This window comes from Salmo salar, chromosome ssa01, assembly GCF_905237065.1.
Source record: "Salmo salar chromosome ssa01, Ssal_v3.1, whole genome shotgun sequence".
In the NCBI taxonomy this organism is placed as follows: domain Eukaryota; kingdom Metazoa; phylum Chordata; class Actinopteri; order Salmoniformes; family Salmonidae; genus Salmo; species Salmo salar.
In genome coordinates, this window is record NC_059442.1 from 51,221,189 (window position 1) to 51,239,248 (window position 18,060).

Consider the following 18,060-nt stretch of genomic DNA (forward strand, 5'->3'; position numbering starts at 1 on the left):
CTGAGTTAACAGTTGTTTTGAGCGTGACATAAATCATGCTGGATTGACAGCATGGCCAATGTTGAATGTTAATAATTTTAAACTTGGAAAAAATAACCTTAAACTGAGAATTGGGACCACACACCCACTCCACTGAATAGCAGGCTAGTGATTGCTTTGTAATGCTTGCAGTTAGCCACTGATTCCTTCCAAACCACTCATTGTTGAGTTTGCGATTTCCAACTTTTTGTGTAATGTTCATGGCCGATGAGCACCGATATGTGTAATCTATAATCTTTAATCTATTTCTCTTCATTATTTATCTTCTTATGACAAGGATTGAAAAAGATTTGACAGTAGATTGTCGACTTAATTCCTGATGATGACTGCTAGCTAAGATTTTGAAAGTATGATGTTGACCTGATCAATCCAATCAAAGCTACTGTAGATATAACATCATTTGACATCATTTTATCTGTGGCCAATGACCTTGAGCCTTCTTGGATGGGCACTTCTAATGTAACTCTATGGCAGCACCCAAGAAGCTTGAATTTTCGAGCGCTACCCTTGGATTTGGCAGTGACGTAGTGTCCCCATGAATGACAGAACACTGATCCAATCACGGCGCAACTAGAGAACATTACCAACCCCTATGCTCCGTATTTTCCGCTGGCTGCCCCACCACAGAAAGCACTGAGCTAGGCTGAAACCCTTTCATTTTGGAGCTGCCTTACTCAAGAAAGCAAAAAAGAGACCATGTTTGTATGGAGGCTTTATTAACTCAAATATTATAATATATTTTTTACATTGGATCTTCTTATCCAAGATGGCGTAGCAGTCAGGCGTCTTTGTCTTCATCTTGTCGTGTCCCGTGGATATATCTTTTCTCTTCACATTTTCTTCTCATATATTTCGTATATATTTTAAAAATATTTTTTAAACCTCAACTCCAACATACTCTACTGCAACCCGCCTCACCCAATGTGGTATGGATCTGCTATTTTCTTTACTTTAGAACCGGAACCCCCAACAGAAGCTAGCCAGCTAACTAGCTACTAGCTAGTAGTCAGCTAACCACTGCTGGCGGTCATCAGCTAACCTTAAGCCCAGACAACTCCTGCTAGTCTGCACAGCGCGATTCAACCCAGAGCATACAGGACTCTTTTTCCCCACATCTCCAGATTCCTACCGCAAGCTCTGAACCTTTCCACCTGGATCATCACAGCTAGCTAGCTGCTATCCGAGTGGCTACTCCTGGCTAACGTCTCTGTCCCGAAGCAAGCGCCAATTAGCCTGTAGCTAGCCTATGCTAGGCCCAACTCCCGGCTAGCTGAAGAGGTCCATCAGCCACTTCTTGTGCTACAATACCTATTTTGCCAATTGGCCTGGACCCCTTTTACTGCCGATACGGAGCCCCGCCGATCCTTCACGACTGGTCTACCGACGTAATCCACCCGAGGGGGTTTTCAACAGGCTCCTCCGTCACGACGTCCCCTGAATGCCCATCTGCTAGCCATGGCCCACTAGCTGTCTAGAGCATATCGGACTGTTAGCTGAAGAAGTCCATCAGCCAACTTTCTTGGGCTACAATACCTATTTTGCAAATTGGCCTGGACCCTTTACTACACGGAGCCCCGCCGATCCATCACGACTGGTCTGCCAACGTAACCACCTGAGGGGGCTACAACTGACTCTTCCGTATCGACATCCCCCTAAGGCCCTTCTGCTAGCCTGCTATCCCCGGCCCGCTAACTGTCTGAATCGCCGTGTCTCCAGCCAGCCTAGCTACTCACTAGACCCCATGATCACTCGGCTACGCATGCCTCTCCCTAATGTTAATATGCCTTGTCCATTGCTGTTTTGGTTAGTGATTATTGTCTTATTTCACTGTAGAGCCTCCAGCCCTGCTCAATATGCCTTAGCTAGCCCTTCTGTTCCACCTCCCACACATGCGGTAACCTCACCTGGTTTAAATGGTGTCTCTTGAGACAATACATCTCTCATCGTCACTCAATGCCTAGGTTTACCTCCACTGTATTCACATCCTACCTTGAATCTATTCTTCCATGCCCAGAAACCTGCTCTTTTACTCTCTGTTCCAAACGCACTAGACGACCATTTCTTCTAGCCTTTATCCGTACCCTTATCCTACTCCTCCTCTGTTCCTCTGGTGATGTAGAGGTTAATCCTGGCCCTGCAGTGCCTAGCTCCACTCCCATTCTCCAGGTGCTCTCATTTGTTGACTTCTGTAACCGTAAAAGCCTTGCTTTCATGCATGTTAACATTAGAAGCCTCCTCCCTAAGTTTGTTTTATTCACTGCTTTAGCACACTCTGCCAACCCGGATGTCCTAGCCGTGTCTGAATCCTGGCTTAGGAAGGCCACCTAAAACCCTGAAATTTCCATCCCTACACTATAACATTTTCCAACAAGATAGAACTGCCAAAGGGGGCAGAGTTGCAATCTACTGCAGAGCTAACCTGCAGAGTTTTGTCATACTATCCAGGTCTGTGCCCAAACAATTTGAGCTTCTACTTTTAAAAATCCACCTTTCCAGAAACAAGTCTCTCACCGTTGCCCCTTGCTATAGACGACCTTCTGCCCCCAGCTGTGCCCTGGACACCATATGTGGATTGATTGCCCCCATCTATCGTCAGAGCTCGTATTGTTAGGTGACCTAAACTGGGACATGCTTAACACCCCGGCCGTCCTACAATCTAAGCTAGATGCCCTCAATCTCACACAAATTATCAATGAACCTACCAGGTACAAACCCAAATCTGTAAATACGGGCACCCTCATAGATATCATCTTAACCAACCTGCCCTCCAAATACACCTCTGCTGTCTTCAACCAGGATCTCAGTGATCACTGCCTCATTGTCTGCGTCCGTAATGGGTCTGCGGTCAAACGACCACCCCTCATCACTGTCAAACGCTCCCTAAAACACTTCATCGAGCAGGCCTTTCTAATCGACCTGGCCTGGGTATCATGGAAGGATATTGACCTCATTCCATCAGTAGAGGATGCCTGGTTATTCTTTAAAAGTGCTTTCCTCACCATAAGCATGCCCCATTCAAAACATTTTGAACCAGGAACAGATATAGCCCTTGGTTCAATCCAGACCTGACTGCCCTTGACCAGCACAAAAACATAATGTGGCATACTGCGTTCGCATTGAATAGCCCCTGCGATATGCAACTTTTCAGGGAAGTTAGGAACCAATATACACAGGCAGTTAGGAAAGCAAAGGCCAGCTTTTTCAAACAGAAATTTGCATCCTGTAGCACAAACTCCAAAAAGTTCTGGGACACTGTAAAGTCCATTGAGAATAAGAGCACCTCCTCCCAGCTGCCCACTGCACTGAGGCTAGAAAACACTGTCACCACCAATAAATCCGATAAATCCGTTACAGTGCATCATGATTCATAGGAAATGTCACTCCTGGGAGAAAGCATAAGGTTATGTTGTAGGGTTGTATACCTCACGTCTTTAAAACATTGGTAGGGTCTTCTCGCAGCAAGTATGGCAAGCCTCGGAGCACTGCGTTTCTCTTCCTTTGATTGGAACTCGAACAACAAAAGCACAATTGACTGTTTTACGACATTGTTAATGTGGTTGTCAATGATAAGGTCTCATCCCCAATATTGACATGTACTTAAAAAAGTAGCAGTTATCAATACACCAAAACGTAAGTAACAACTGTACAGAAGACTATAATGTCAACATAATCGAACTCACGTCTTTGTCAAGACTGTCCATAAGGTGTTTTAGCTCCATCCCTCTACCACTCTTGGCCCGGTAGAATTCAAGGAGCTTGGACAGATGACAGTCCAGGCCTTCATAAAATGTCTTCTTGAGGTCCACAGACACCAGTCTTATGAACTCCAGAGCAACCTGTTTGAAGAGCATAACATACCAGGGAAGGAATTTTAGAGACACGGCCACTATGCCTTAAGGGGTTGCCTAATCTGCCAGTGCACCAAAACAATTAGGCAGGGCACTAAGGCCATCAAGCAAAATAACCAATTACATTGCTACAATTTGTATTAACATTTGTTAAAAAACCCTATAAGCATTTAAAATAGGAAAGTGATTAAAATGATCCGCTGCCACTTTCAGACCAAAGGGTTACCATGGTAATGGAGATACAGTACTTATACTGATTTGGGGGAAATATATCTTGATTTTGCAGTTTAAGCATGTGATTAAAATATACATAGCTAGTTATCATATTTAAAATGTATCTATGACAGCCTGTGACTGCCTCTGTGCTCATTGTTAAATATAGTTAAGGGATTCAGAGTCAAGCTATGAAACTAAATGACAGAAATACTTTGAAAACAATGGTTTATATCCATAATTGACTTCAGAAAATGTGAAACACTTACACTGTATAGAGCCCATTTGTGTGACCTATAAACAGTCAGAGTTAGGATTTTTACACCCAGCCTAAGAGCACTACAGATAAAAGGAATACATTTTTGTAAAGCGTATTACATTAATAACTTATGTAGTTCCTTGTGTCCTCTAATCACCTTCATCTAAAAATGCACAAAGGTCTGAAGAGAGACAAGCTCTTGAGATATGAGAATATGAGAAACTGCAGATTTTAAATAAGCACTTACTTTTCTGTCTGTGAACAGCGCTGGCCATCTAGATTTGATGTCAATCACAAGGGGCTCATCTTCCACAATCTCCTTTCTTCATAAAGCTAATGAGAAAGTAGTCATCATTGCTGCATCAACAGTCATCATTGCTGCATCAACAGTTACCCAGTCAGGACTTATTTTCTGAATCTCTTCTTGCATATAATCCTTATTGTTGAAATGACTTCTCAAATGAGAAAAGTACTGCTTAACATGACAGGGCTCAGAAAAATGACAGAGGTCACATTTTATACAAGCAGTAACTGTTTCATGAACATTTCTTCGGTGTTGAGTCAAATGCTTCTTGAGTGCTATTTCTGTTTTAAAGGTGCACCGACAGTCTTGATGGATACATGGCAATGTATCCACCAATATCCACAAATCCACCAACCAGGAACAGATATAGCCCTTGGTTCTCTCCAGACCTGACTGCCCTTAACCAACACAAAAACATCCTGTGGCGTGCTGCATTAGCATCGAACAGCCCCCGTGATATGCAACTTTTCAGGGAAGTTAGAAACCAATATACACAGGCAGTTAGAAAAGCCAAGGCCAGCTTTTTCAAACAGAAATTTGCATCCTGTAGCACAAACTCCAAAAAGTTCTGGGACACTGTAAAGTCCATTGTGAATAAGAGCACCTCCTCCCAGCTGCCCACTGCTCTGAGGCTAGTAAACACTGTCACCACCGATAAATCCATGATAATTGAGAATTTCAATAAGCATTTTTCTACGGCTGGCCATGCTTTCCACCTGGCTACCCCTACCCCGGTCAACAGCCCTGCACACCCCTGAGCAACTTGCCCAAGCCTCCTCTACTTCTCCTTCACCCAAATCCAGATAGCCGATGTTCTGAAAGAGCTGCAAAATCTGGACCCCTACAAATCAGCTGGGCTAAACAATCTGGACCCTCTCTTTCTTACATTATCCGCCGCTATTATTGCAACCCCATTACTAGCCTCTTTCGTATCGTCTGAGATCCCCAAAGATTGGAAAGCTGCCGCGGTCATCCCCCTCTTCAAAGGGGGAGACACTCTAGACCCAAACTGTTACAGACCTATATTTATCCTACCCTGCCTTTCTAAGGTCTTCAAAAGCCACGTTAACAAACAGATCACCGACCATTTCGAATCCCACCGTACCTTCTCCGCTATGCAATCTAGTTTCCGAGCAGGTCATGGGTGCACCTCAGCTACGTAGGCTCAAGGTCCTAAACGATATCATAACTGCCATCGATAAAAGACAATACTGTGCAGCTGTATTCATCGACCTGGCCAAGGCTTTCGACTCTGTCAATCACCACATTCTTATCGGCAGACTCAACAGCCTTGGTTTCTCAAATGACTGCCTCGGCTGGTTCACCAACTACTTCTCAGTGAGTTCAGTGTGTCAAATCGGAGGGCCTGTTGTCCGGACCTCTGGCAGTCACTATGGGGGTGCCACAGGGTTCAATTCTCGGGCAGACTCTTTTCTCTGTATACATTAATGATGTCGCTCTTGCTGCAGGTGATTTTCTGATCCACCTCTACGCAGATGACACCATTCTGTATACTTCTGGCCCTTCTTTGGACACTGTGTTAACTAACCTCCAGACGAGCTTCAATGCCACACAACTCTCCTTCCGTGGCCTCCAACTGCTCTTAAATGCATTTAAAACTAAATGCATGCTCTTCAACCGATCGCTGCCCGCACACGCCTGCCCGTCCAGCATCACTACTCTGGACGGTTCTGACTTAGAATATGTGGACAACTACAAATACCTAGGTGTCTGGTTAGATTGTCAACTCTCCTTCCAGACTCACATTAAGCATCTCCAATCCAAAATTACATCTAGAATCGGCTTCCTATTTCGCAACAAAGCATCCTTCACTCATGCTGCTAAACTTACCCTCGTAAAACTGACTATCCATCTGATCCTTGACTTCCACGATGTCATTTACAAAATAGCCTCCAACACTCTACTCAGCAAATTGGAGGCTGTCTATCACAGTGCCATCCGTTTTGTCACCAAAGCCCCATATACTACCCACCACTACGACCTGTATGCTCTCATTGGCTGGCCCTCACTTCATATTCGTCGCTAAACCCACTGGCTCCAGGTCATCTATAAGTCTTTGCTAGGTAAAGCCCTACCTTATCTCAGCTCACTGGTCACCATAGCAGCACCCAACCGTAGCACGCGCTCTAGCAGGTATATTTCACTGGTCACCCCCAAAGCCAATTCCTCCTTTGGCCGCCTTTACTTCCAGTTTTCTGCTGCCAATGACTGGAACGAATTGCAAAAATAACTGAAGCTGGAGACTCATATCTCCTTCTCTAACTTTAAGCACCAGCTGTCAGAGCAGCTCATAGATCACTGCACCTGTACATAGCCCATCTGTAAATAGCCCATCCAACTACCTCATCCCCATAATGTTATTTATTTTTTTGCTCCTTTGCACCCCAGTATCTCTACTTGAACATTCATCTTCTGCACATCTATCACTCCAGTGTTTAATTGCTAAATTGTAATTATTTTGCCACTATGCCCTATTTATTGCCTTACCTCCCTTATCTTACCTCATTTGCACACACTGTATATAGACTTTTCTATTGTCTTATTGACTGTATGTTTGTTTATTCCATGTGTAACTCTGTGTTGCTGTTTGTGTCGCACTGCTTTGCTTTATCTTGGCCAGGTCGCAGTTGTAAATGAGAACATGTTCTCAACTGGCCTACTTGGTTAAATAAAGGTGAAATAAAAAATAAATAAAAAATTGTTTGCAAACTGATATGTGAACCGTATTAATGCCAAAAATAACATTCAAAACAGGCAACCCAATTTTGTTATTTATTTATTTTGTTGCTAAAAATGTGGCACTGCCCCACCTGCTCTGAGTGATATGTCGCTACTGTAGTAGACAATGCTCAACAACAGTGTGGACACCCTTCACACATCAAGGTCTCCGTATGACCTTTAATCTGAACCTATGCTCAAAACAATTAATGTGTTAAATTACTAATGAAGTTCAGAGTAGTTTAACTGTTACATGGCCCTGTAATAAGTCTACACCAGGCAGTGACAGTTGAATGGAAGCAGGAAGCAAATGGTTTTAGTTGTTTGTTTTTAATTCACACTTTCAATGCAATACTTCATAAATGTTTTGTCATACACGTGGTATACGTCTGAAGTTTAAATCTGAGTTTAAATTATAAACTCGGTGGTTAGAGATCTGAATGCTGATTGGCTGACAGCCACGATATCATACCGTATACAGGGTATGACGAAACATTTATTTTTACAGCTCTAATTACGTTGATAGCAGTTTATAATAGCAATAAGGCAACTCGGGGATTTGTGGTATATGGCCAAAATATCACGGCTAAGGGCTGTGTCCAGGCCCTCCGAGATGCGTCGTGCATAAGAACAGCCCTTAGCCGTGGTATATGGCCCCTTTCGTGCGTTATTGCTTAAATATAATCCATTCTGATAAATATTATGCAAGCTTTGAAAATAACTGATTAAGCTAGCCTGGCTCATCTGTAGGCTTCAGTGGTGTTGCGCGTTCCAGGTCGACTTTATTTTAGCTCGCGCTGTGCAGCTGGCAGTCTCAAGAACCAGAACGACAATGTGCCATTGAATATTGCAATATTATCCAGGTTAACGCTAGTAGCTTTAGTTGATTTGAAATGTGACATTTGCTCAAATTAATATCAATCAAAGTTCATAGCGAAACATGAATCACGATACGTGTTCTTGTGGTTGACGTCATTGACGTGCTGAAGTGGCGCTCGGGCCGCAACTACTGGTGGAGTGGAGAGCGAGTCACATGCGCCATTTAAATACCCAGCTGTCGACAGACAAATATTTCTTCTTTTACCATAGCGGCTTTTTTCCCCCTGCTGAAGATGGCGGACGGGGAGAATATCCTTGTTGGAGCCAGTTCCAGCACTTCAAGTATGGAAGAACCCGTTTCAAAAAAGTCCAAAATGAGCATGGCCATAGAATGTGGGCTCAAAATTGTTCAGACTGAGCAAGCTACATACGAGCTAGGGGCATGTGAGAGTTGGGCTGCGGCGATTTCTGTGCGGCCAGATGAGGAGATTGAGCCGGTGATGGCGTTAGGACAGGCCCCAGCAGCAGCAGCACTAGGCGGAGACAATGGGCTGCTGGTCTTGGAACCTCGGGAAAGCGTAACAAACTTAAAAGAGGCGTCTGGACCCGCTGCGGAGCCTGCAGGTAGGCTAATTTAGCCAGCTAGCTGCTGTAGCTAGTATGCAAAGTTTTTTTTTTGCGTACTCGAGCGTTGCATGTCTGGTTCGATTACTCCACCTTGGATAGCCAATTCAATTGGGCTCGCTAGCGTTGTAGCTAACTTGCTGCACGCTAGTTCAGCAGTACGTCAACCTGAAGGTTGAAACTAGCAAACTTTAGCCGACTTAATTATTTTTTTTAAGGTAGCCAGCTATGAACATTAGCTTTTTGGCTAGTAATGTTATGCAATTCAGGTTTTTGGGTTGCACGTTTTTTGCACATTTCACGGAATGCAAAAATGCAGTAATATTTTCAAGTCCTTTGCAGAATAGTTAACTAGGTAAATTACTGTTCAACACATTGCCTGAGTGATCTGTTATGAAGAGACAGCTAGTCATATTAAAGATGCAGAAATCGCTCCGCCATTTCTTGGTTGGTAAAATTCTAAAAGTTAGCTTAATTTCACTTAATGTGACAACATACGCGTGTAGATAATAATGTACCATTTAAACCGCTGTGAAATCTAATTTTACATAACAGAAATATTGTATTTTCAGCTGTTTGAAGCTGGTGTATAAAACCGAAAGTACAAGACGCGAAAGTGAAATTTAAGAACGGGAAGAATAGAAAAAGCGCACACAGAACAGATCTACTGCTTGCTTTCAATGACTGACAGATATTTAGCACATTTCTATATGAATTTGGTCGGGTACATATTGCAGCTTTAAATTAATTGGCGAAACTGTATCAATTCCCACAATCATGTCCTCTTTATTGCTTGTCCAGAGTGTCTTGACACTGATGAGGAGTTTCACCAAAATGGCTTTGCCTTCCCAGATGGTGTCAATGAGGATGATGACAGATCCTCACATGCAAGTTCCAGTGACTGGACCCCTCAACCACAGATAGGTACAAGATGTCTAATAATCCATTTTATTTTTACCAGGTGTATTGAAAATGAATTTTTCAAACCGTACAAAAGACAACATGCAGACGCACCACTATCAACGACATCACACCTGCCCAGAGACCTACCTGTTTTCACCCCTATCTCCAGTGCCGGTTCAGAGAATACCAAGAGTGTGCAACGCTGTCATCAAGGAAAAGGGTGGCTACTTTGAACAAACTCAAATATAAAATATATTTTGATTTAACAATTTTTTTTGGGTTACAACATGATGCCCAATATGTTATTTCATAGTTGTCTTCACTATTATTCTACAATGTAAGGAAAATATAGAAAAACTCCTGAATGAGTAGGTGTGTCCAAACTTTTGATTGGTACTGTACATTTTAAGATAATTGACAAAGTGTATCGTCCAGCCTATCAGGTATCTCACTGCACCCTCAGGACAATTCTTGAAATATGCAGACAAGTAAATTTACATTGCAACACTCTGACAGCCAACTTTCTCCACCCATAACATTTTGACTTTATAGCATTTCCAGGGGGCATGGGTTATTTAGTCATTATTAGGTTTACACTTTAGACATTACTGTGTCGTTGTGCTGTAAATTGTTTCTTATATAATACATTACACTTAATCCAGTATAAACTAAAGGATAATTAAGAATCCATTAATTAGTTATGTTCAAACATTCCCTCCATCTTGGGCCAATATCAGTTATTTTTGTCTTGGTACCAATAGTTTATAAACTCAGCAAAAAAAGAAACGCCCCTTTTTCAGGACCCTGGTTTTTCAAAGATGATTAGTAAAAATCCAAGTAACTTCACAGATCTTAATTGTAAAGGGTTTTAACACTGTTTCCCATGCTTGTTCAATGAACCATAAACAATTAATGAACATGCACCTGTGACTAACAGCTTACAGACGGTAGGCAATTAAGGTCACAGTTATGGAAACTTAGGACACTAAAGAGGCCTTTCTACTGACTCTGAAAAAAACCAAAAGAAAGATGCGCAGGGTCCCTGCTCATCTGTGTGAATGTGCCTTAGGCATGCTGCAAGGAGGCATGAGGACTGCAGATGTGGCCAGGGCAATAAATTGCAATGTCTGTATTGTGAGACGCTTAAGACAGCGCTACAGGGAGACAGAACGGACAGCTGATCGTCCTCGCAGTGGCAGACCACGTGTAACCACACAGGATTGGTAAATCTGAACGTCACACCTGCGGGACAGGTACAGGATGGCAACAACTGCCCGAGTTACACCAGGAACGCTCAATCCCTCCATCAGTGCTCAGACTGTCCGCAATAGGTTGAGAGAGGCTGGACTGAGGGCTTGTAGGCCTGTTGTAAGGCAGGTCCTCATCAGACATCACCGGCAACAACTTTGCCTATGGGCACAAACCCACCATCGCTGGACCAGACAGGACTGGCAAAAAGTGCTCTTCACTGATGAGTTGCGGTTTTGTCTCACTAGTGGTGATGGTCGGATTTGCGTTTTATCGTCGAAGGAATGAGTGTTACACCGAGGCCTGTACTCTGGCGCAGGATTGAGGTGGAGGGTCTGTCATGGTCTGGGGTGGTGTGTCACAGCATCATCAGACTGAGCTTGTCATTGCAGGCAATCTCCACGCTGTGCGTTACAGGGAAGAAGACATCCTCCTCCCTTGTGGTACCCTTCCTGCAGGCTCATTCTGACATGACCCTCCAGCATGACAATGCCACCAGCCATACTGCTTGTTCTGTGCGTGATTTCCTGCAAGACAGGAATGTCAGTGTTCTGCCATGGCCAGTGAAGAGCCCAGATCTCAATCCCATTGAGCACGTCTGGGACCTGTTGGATTGGAAGGTGAGGGCCCCCCCTCTCAGAAATGTCCGGGAACTTGCCGGTGCCATGGTGGAAGAGTGGGGTAACCTCTCACAGCAAGAACTGGCAAATCTGGTGCAGTCCATGAGGAGGAAATGCACTGCAGTACTTAATGCAGCTGCTGTCCACACCAGATACTGACTGTTACTTTTGATTTTGACCCCCCCCTTTGTTCAGGGACACATTATTCCATTTCTGTTAGTCACATGTCTGTGGAACTTGTTCCGTTTGTCTCAGTTGTTGAATCTTATGTTCATACAAATATTTACACATGTTAAGTTTGCTGAAAATAAATGCAGTTGACAGAGGACTTTTTTTGCTGAGTAATTTTTTTCCTAAGAGGTTGTCATTTCGATAGGCTCTCTGCAAGGTTTTGAATATCATACCCATCATATGAAGATCCTTTTCTAACTCGAATAGAATTCCCTTAAGATTGCTCTAATGTCCCCAAAGATTTCAATCAACATTTTGTGATATTAAACTTAAATTGCATGTATTTGAAAATATCGACATTGGTCAATCCAAAATTGCTTTTTATTTCTGTCATGGAAATAGATTTCCTATTACAAAGTAATTTGTTTCTTACACCTTTGTTTCCATGTGAACCAATTTATCGGTGCATTCTGAAAAGCTATCGAAGGATTTTTCCCTAGGCTTGTGTTTTTTGGGAGTAACGTTGGTTCTTGTAGAATCTGTTTTAATTTTCTTCCATATTGTTAGTGTTAACTATGAAGTTGTTAATGTTCTTAGTTTATCGTTTGAAAATGGACAAGTGAAAAGATTGAGGGTGAATGCGCATCTTCTATAATTACACATTGTTCCTCTTTAGTGCATTTAACGATATGTCTCAAGTAAAAGCCTTGGGTGGCGAGTTGATGCAATTCCAGTCAGAGGTTAAAAAGATTAGGGAGATGTAACTTTCCTTTTTGAGTTTTATTTGCCCGTATAAAGTCTAATGGCTGAGGTATACTTTTTTTTAAGAATGTCTTTGGTGGGGTTATTGGTATTACTGAGAATAAATATAAGAACTTTGGGAACCATGCCATTCTGAAGAGGTTTATTCTGCCTTTACGATTTATGGGAAGATTGTTGCATTTAATACATCTGCTGTAATACACAAAATTGCATGCAACCCAGGTAATGTTCAAGATACAATAACTTGTTTAAAGCTATTTGAATGTGCAGTATTTCTGTTTTTATTAGGTTCCTACAGTTTTATTCAGCAACACATTATGAGAGAGACCAATCCGAGAACAATACTAAAAGACTTGCTTCCTGAGACTGTGCTTCCGCCCGACTTGGATGATATGACACTGTGGCAGATCATCATCAACATCTCGGAGCCTCCTAAAAGAAAGAAGCGCAAAGACATAAACACCCTGGAGGATGTGGTTCGCCTACTCCAGGAAAGCAAAAAGATCCTTGTGCTGACTGGTGCTGGGGTATGTATTGCAGGGAACAATTACGTTTTGCTGTGTCTTTGTATAGCTTTCACAGTTGCCTTATTAGGACTGATGGTTTATTTTTCCTCAGGTGTCTGTTTCTTGTGGAATACCAGACTTTCGATCCAGAGATGGCATTTATGCAAGGCTGGCAATAGATTTCCCAGATCTTCCAGACCCTCAAGCAATGTTTGATATCGAGTACTTCAGAAGAGACCCAAGGCCATTTTTCAAGTTTGCTAAGGTTTGTGGACAGAAAGCATATCTGTGTAGTATTTGTTTAAGCGATGATGAATATCTGTAAATGACCACTTGTTGGATATGTCAGACGGTTTTGATTGCTCTGTTCTCTTGCAGGAGATCTATCCAGGACAGTTCCAACCTTCGCCTTGTCACAAATTCATATCTATGCTGGACAAGCAGGGGAAGCTACTACGCAACTACACCCAGAACATTGACACTCTTGAACAAGTGGCTGGGGTTCAGAGGATCATCCAATGTCATGGTACATACTGTAATACATGTTAACTTTAATCAAGTGTTTGTGGTTCAGGGTCTAATATTCACTCTTATGACCCACACTCTTCTGTATTTCAGGGTCTTTTGCAACAGCTTCCTGTCTCGTCTGTAAACACAAGGTTGACTGTGAGGCCGTAAGGGAAGACATTTTTTATCAGGTATTGGCAAGAATGGTTCCTATTAATATTCACCAGTGTCAAATCTGTGAATTGATGTGTACTCCTGGACAGACTTGTGGCTTTTTTCAGTCATTCACAGATTCTTGTACAGTAGCATCCATTGTCTGATTTGTTTCCATAATGAATTCAAATCTCTGTTCAAGGTTGTCCCTCACTGTCCACGGTGTCCAGATATCCCCATGGCAATCATGAAGCCAGATATTGTCTTCTTTGGAGAGAATCTTCCAGAACTATTCCACAGAGCAATGAGACAGGATAAGGATGAAGTGGACCTCCTTATTGTCATTGGGTCCTCACTGAAAGTGCGACCCGTGGCTCTCATCCCAAGTATGTTAAATGTTTTTTTTAGATGCCCAAGATAAGCAATGCTATTACCAATGTTATTGTCATGTTATTACCGGTATTATGCTTTCTCGAGCCATGCATATATAACAGGTGACCTCTTTCCATCCAGCCTCTATTCCTCATGACGTGCCTCAAGTCTTGATAAATCGGGAGCAGCTGCCTCACCTCAACTTTGATGTGGAGCTACTTGGGGACTGTGATGTCATCGTTAACGAGCTCTGCCATCGGTTGGGCGGAGACTTTGAGCAACTGTGCTACAACTCCTTAAGACTCAATGAGATCACAGAAAACCCCCCGCGGTTAGCGACTTCCGCAGAGCAGCCATCTTGCAAGGCCTTGTCTACTCACAGTAAGCCAACAGAGAAAGAACAGAAGCACCGTCACACAGATTCATCGGTCAGTGCCTCAGAGGAGACGAACACTCATATGGTGTCAGACACCCCAGTACGCGACAGAATACCAACAGAACCTTGTCCGACGGCTCAGAATGTCACCGACACACCTGAAGTCGATGGAGTACCACCGGAGCCCTGTCCAAAAGGGCAGATTGTCCAAGACACTCCAGAAGTAGTAGCACAACCAGAGCCCTGTCCAAAGGCTCCAAGCCCCAATGAGGAGAGAATGGAGTATTCCGTCTCTCCATCAACAGACACGCGGCGTGAAGAAGGCTCTGGATTAAATGATCAACACATCAACCTTGAAGTTCGCGGACTATGCTGGATGAGTCGAATCTGTAGAAGTCCTATCAGCAAGCGCCTTGAGAGTAAGATTTCAAGTGTTCGTTTACCTCCGATTTTGTGCAAAACTTCTTTTTTTAATGCAAAACCTTCTGATGGTAATAACTTTTCCATGTCGTTTCATTAAATCATGTCCTGTAATTTCCATGTTATAACAACTTGTTGATGTGAAATTCACCCAAAATGTGATGTCTTTTACCCAGCTTCTCAATACCTTTTCCGAGCACCAAATCACTACATCTTTCACGGGGCAGAAGTGTACTCCAACTCGGAGGACGAGACGTCCAGCTCCTGCGAGAGCGAGGACTCCAGCCTGGAGATGGAGGAAGACAGCGATGCAGAGGACGAGCAGAGCACACCAACAGAGGAGGTCGAGGGCTGCCTCATAGACACAGTGACACGCAAGAAAGCCTGCGAGGGCACGTTGAGTGTGAAGCAGACAGACAATACAGAAACAAATGTTCAGAACACCACAGACCTTTAAAAAAAATAATAATAATAATTACCCTGTCTTGACAAGGCACTTTTTGTTTTTTGTTTTTATTATCTTGTTTTGTATCATTTTTTGACACTTGTGTGCTTGTGCAGAAAGTTCATTGTCTTTCTGCATCCGACCACATTACTGAGCTGCAGGGGAGTTGAGTACATGTTTTGTGTACTACCATTAGCAGCTTAACCAAGAAAGGAACAGAAAACTTAGACCAAAGAACACTTTTCCCCCCCATACTCCAAATGTTTTTCAATTTTTCCATAAAGTCCTAAAAGGTTTGTTTTTGACTTACCCACCACTGAAGTGTAAAGATTATATTTAATGGTGGCATTGTTTTCCTTACAATATTTGGCAGCTACTTTTTACTGTCACGTTCAAGCTTTTATTATTTTTGTATTTTGTAAGACATACTCAACTGAGTAGGTGATGGTTTTCTAAATCAAATTGAAGTTATACATTGTGCAAACATAAAGCCTTATAACCATGTTCAATATGCTTTCATTTGAGCAAATAGCACTTTTTTTCATCTTCCATTTCCAGCAGTTTGATGCATTTGTACTTATGTCCTTGGTTGCATGAGCTATTTGAAGGATGTGACTGGTTGTGGAGGTGGAAATCTATAGAGCTCGTATTCACTTGTCTGGAGAAATGTCCAGCCTGAACACAGACATTGTGTTCTGGGATCAGTTTAACATGAGCTGAATTTAGTGTTTTAAGAGCCTCATTCGTATGTTTAAATTGTTTTTGTTTTGATATTGATCTTGGTAGTAAAATAGCTAACATTTTCAACATTCGTGGTAGGCATTTTTTTGTTGTTTTCATGACACAACATAAATAGCCTTTATTAATCACAAGGTGTAACACACTTGTGTAAGAAATGGATAGAGATATGAGAGTTGCATGCTATTTGACGGCCACGTTTAGTTTGAGAAGACCACTTTACAGGTAAGTGCATGCAGTTCAGATCCTGCAGCAGTGCCAAGGGGGTGTTTTACACAAATGAAGGGACAACATTTACAGAAATGAACTGAAGATGATTCAAACGAAATTTGAGTTTTTAGAATTAGTATGTCACCCCTTGTGATGTTGGTGTGTCAGCTTTTATGCTCTGCATTATTTTTTACATCATTAAAAACGTACTAACCGTTTCTGTTTTCTTTAAAAACGTATCATTTTATTTGCTAGATTTATATTAAGCTTAATGACACCATGCACCAACAAATAGCCCATAACATAGCAGATGAGGTTGTTATTTATCTAAATGTGCCATTATTTACCCATATTGATAATGTATACTCTATTTATAGTATAACCCTATACCTATGTTTTTAAAGTTCTTATGCCTGCAAAAGTCACACAGAGCTGTGATTTTGTCTAAAATTGTACTAAGATTATTTTTCAAAGAATGTAATTCCAATCCAGCTTCAGTGATAAAAACGAACCTGCAGTCATTGCATGATTTTAACTACATTGTCCTGATACCCCAGTCGCAGTTATTTTCACGCCATTTCGTGCGATAGGTCATGTGGACGTACATTTCAGTGCGTATATAGGTGCACACAGTGTCGAGAACGAGCCAACCACTCTCAAATCCAGTGTGGTGATACTGATTTGTTTACATAGTAGGTTAAGTTTAATTAACATGGCAGGTTATGACAATTAACGTAAATTATGAGAATGAGGTTAAGGTTAGGCAAAGGATTAAGGTTTAGCTACAATGCTAGTTTGTCAACAACTGTTGTTCCAGACGCGACCACTAGATGAAGCTGTATGCTTACTTCATCTAGCCACAATGGTAGAAGCGTAAACGAACCAACTGTGGCAGAAAAATAATCACTATCATAACACCGGATCGTACAGGTTGGCTAAGCCTAACTACAGTAATGGTATTGCTGTTTCATCAGGGAGCCACAAAGAGGAAGTAAACAAATGTAATCGCTGAATTCCCGTAATGTTTGCTATTTCATGAAGCTACAAAATGGAAAGAAGCTAAACAAATTCTTTTATATTTGAATTTCGCATTGTTTAAAGTTGAGAGATATCATTCAGCAAAGTAATGAGACTGGGTGTGTAAGTATGCCTCCAGGGTAATATGGTAAAGTTGGCCTCAAGTAAAGGCCTTTGAACAAAAAAGACAAAGGAGAGAGAGAGCGCTTCATCAGCTTTTAGATTGCTTAGAATACAAGTAAAATAAAATATGCTAAGAGTGAAACACATGCAATATAATCAGCAGAGATTAACTAGAGATGGGGGTTTAACCAAACATTACATGTGCCTGCCATGGTAGAGAGAGAGAGAGAGAGAGAATGAGATAGTCCCCTTGTCCAGTAGAAGTCAATAATCAAACAACACACCAAAAACTTGATCAGTCATAACATGTTGCAGCATCATCATGTGTTATGATCCTATAGGCTGCAAAGACTAACATTATAGTAAATAAGACTACAATGCTGAATTGTTAGTAAACGTTCGGGGGAGAGAGGCTAATCTTCACAGCATCAGCCTACAGATACCTGCCAGACTTGAGAGACAGAGAGAGTGTGTGTGAGACGGTTACCTGACTTTTTGTAGAGCAAAACTTTTTGTGGAAGGTACTACAGACCTTCTCGTGCACATAATGTCGTTGAGTTACACTACATGACCAACATTCTTTGTGGAACATCTCATTCCAATATCATGAGCCAATGATATGAAGTTGGTCCCCCCTTTTTCTG

At 42.2% G+C, this 18,060-nt stretch overlaps 1 protein-coding gene across 2 annotated transcripts; it reads left to right on the forward strand.

Annotated features, from left to right (window-relative positions):
* The first annotated feature begins 8,238 nt into the window (after positions 1 to 8,238).
* Positions 8,239 to 16,494, forward strand: LOC106604510 (NAD-dependent protein deacetylase sirtuin-1). Of its 2 annotated transcripts, none has more exons than XM_014199179.2 (9): positions 8,239 to 8,845; positions 9,647 to 9,769; positions 12,838 to 13,076; positions 13,168 to 13,320; positions 13,434 to 13,581; positions 13,674 to 13,753; positions 13,918 to 14,101; positions 14,229 to 14,882; positions 15,060 to 16,494. In XM_014199179.2, the coding sequence occupies exons 1-9, from the start codon at positions 8,515 to 8,517 to the stop codon at positions 15,338 to 15,340; spliced, it is 2,193 nt and encodes a 730-aa protein (XP_014054654.1). In that variant the 5' UTR covers positions 8,239 to 8,514; the 3' UTR covers positions 15,341 to 16,494. The 2 variants fall into 2 exon arrangements, with proteins under 2 accessions (XP_014054654.1, XP_014054660.1); XM_014199185.2 differs by having other exon boundaries at positions 8,243 to 8,845; positions 9,698 to 9,769.
* The last annotated feature ends 1,566 nt before the right edge of the window (positions 16,495 to 18,060 follow it).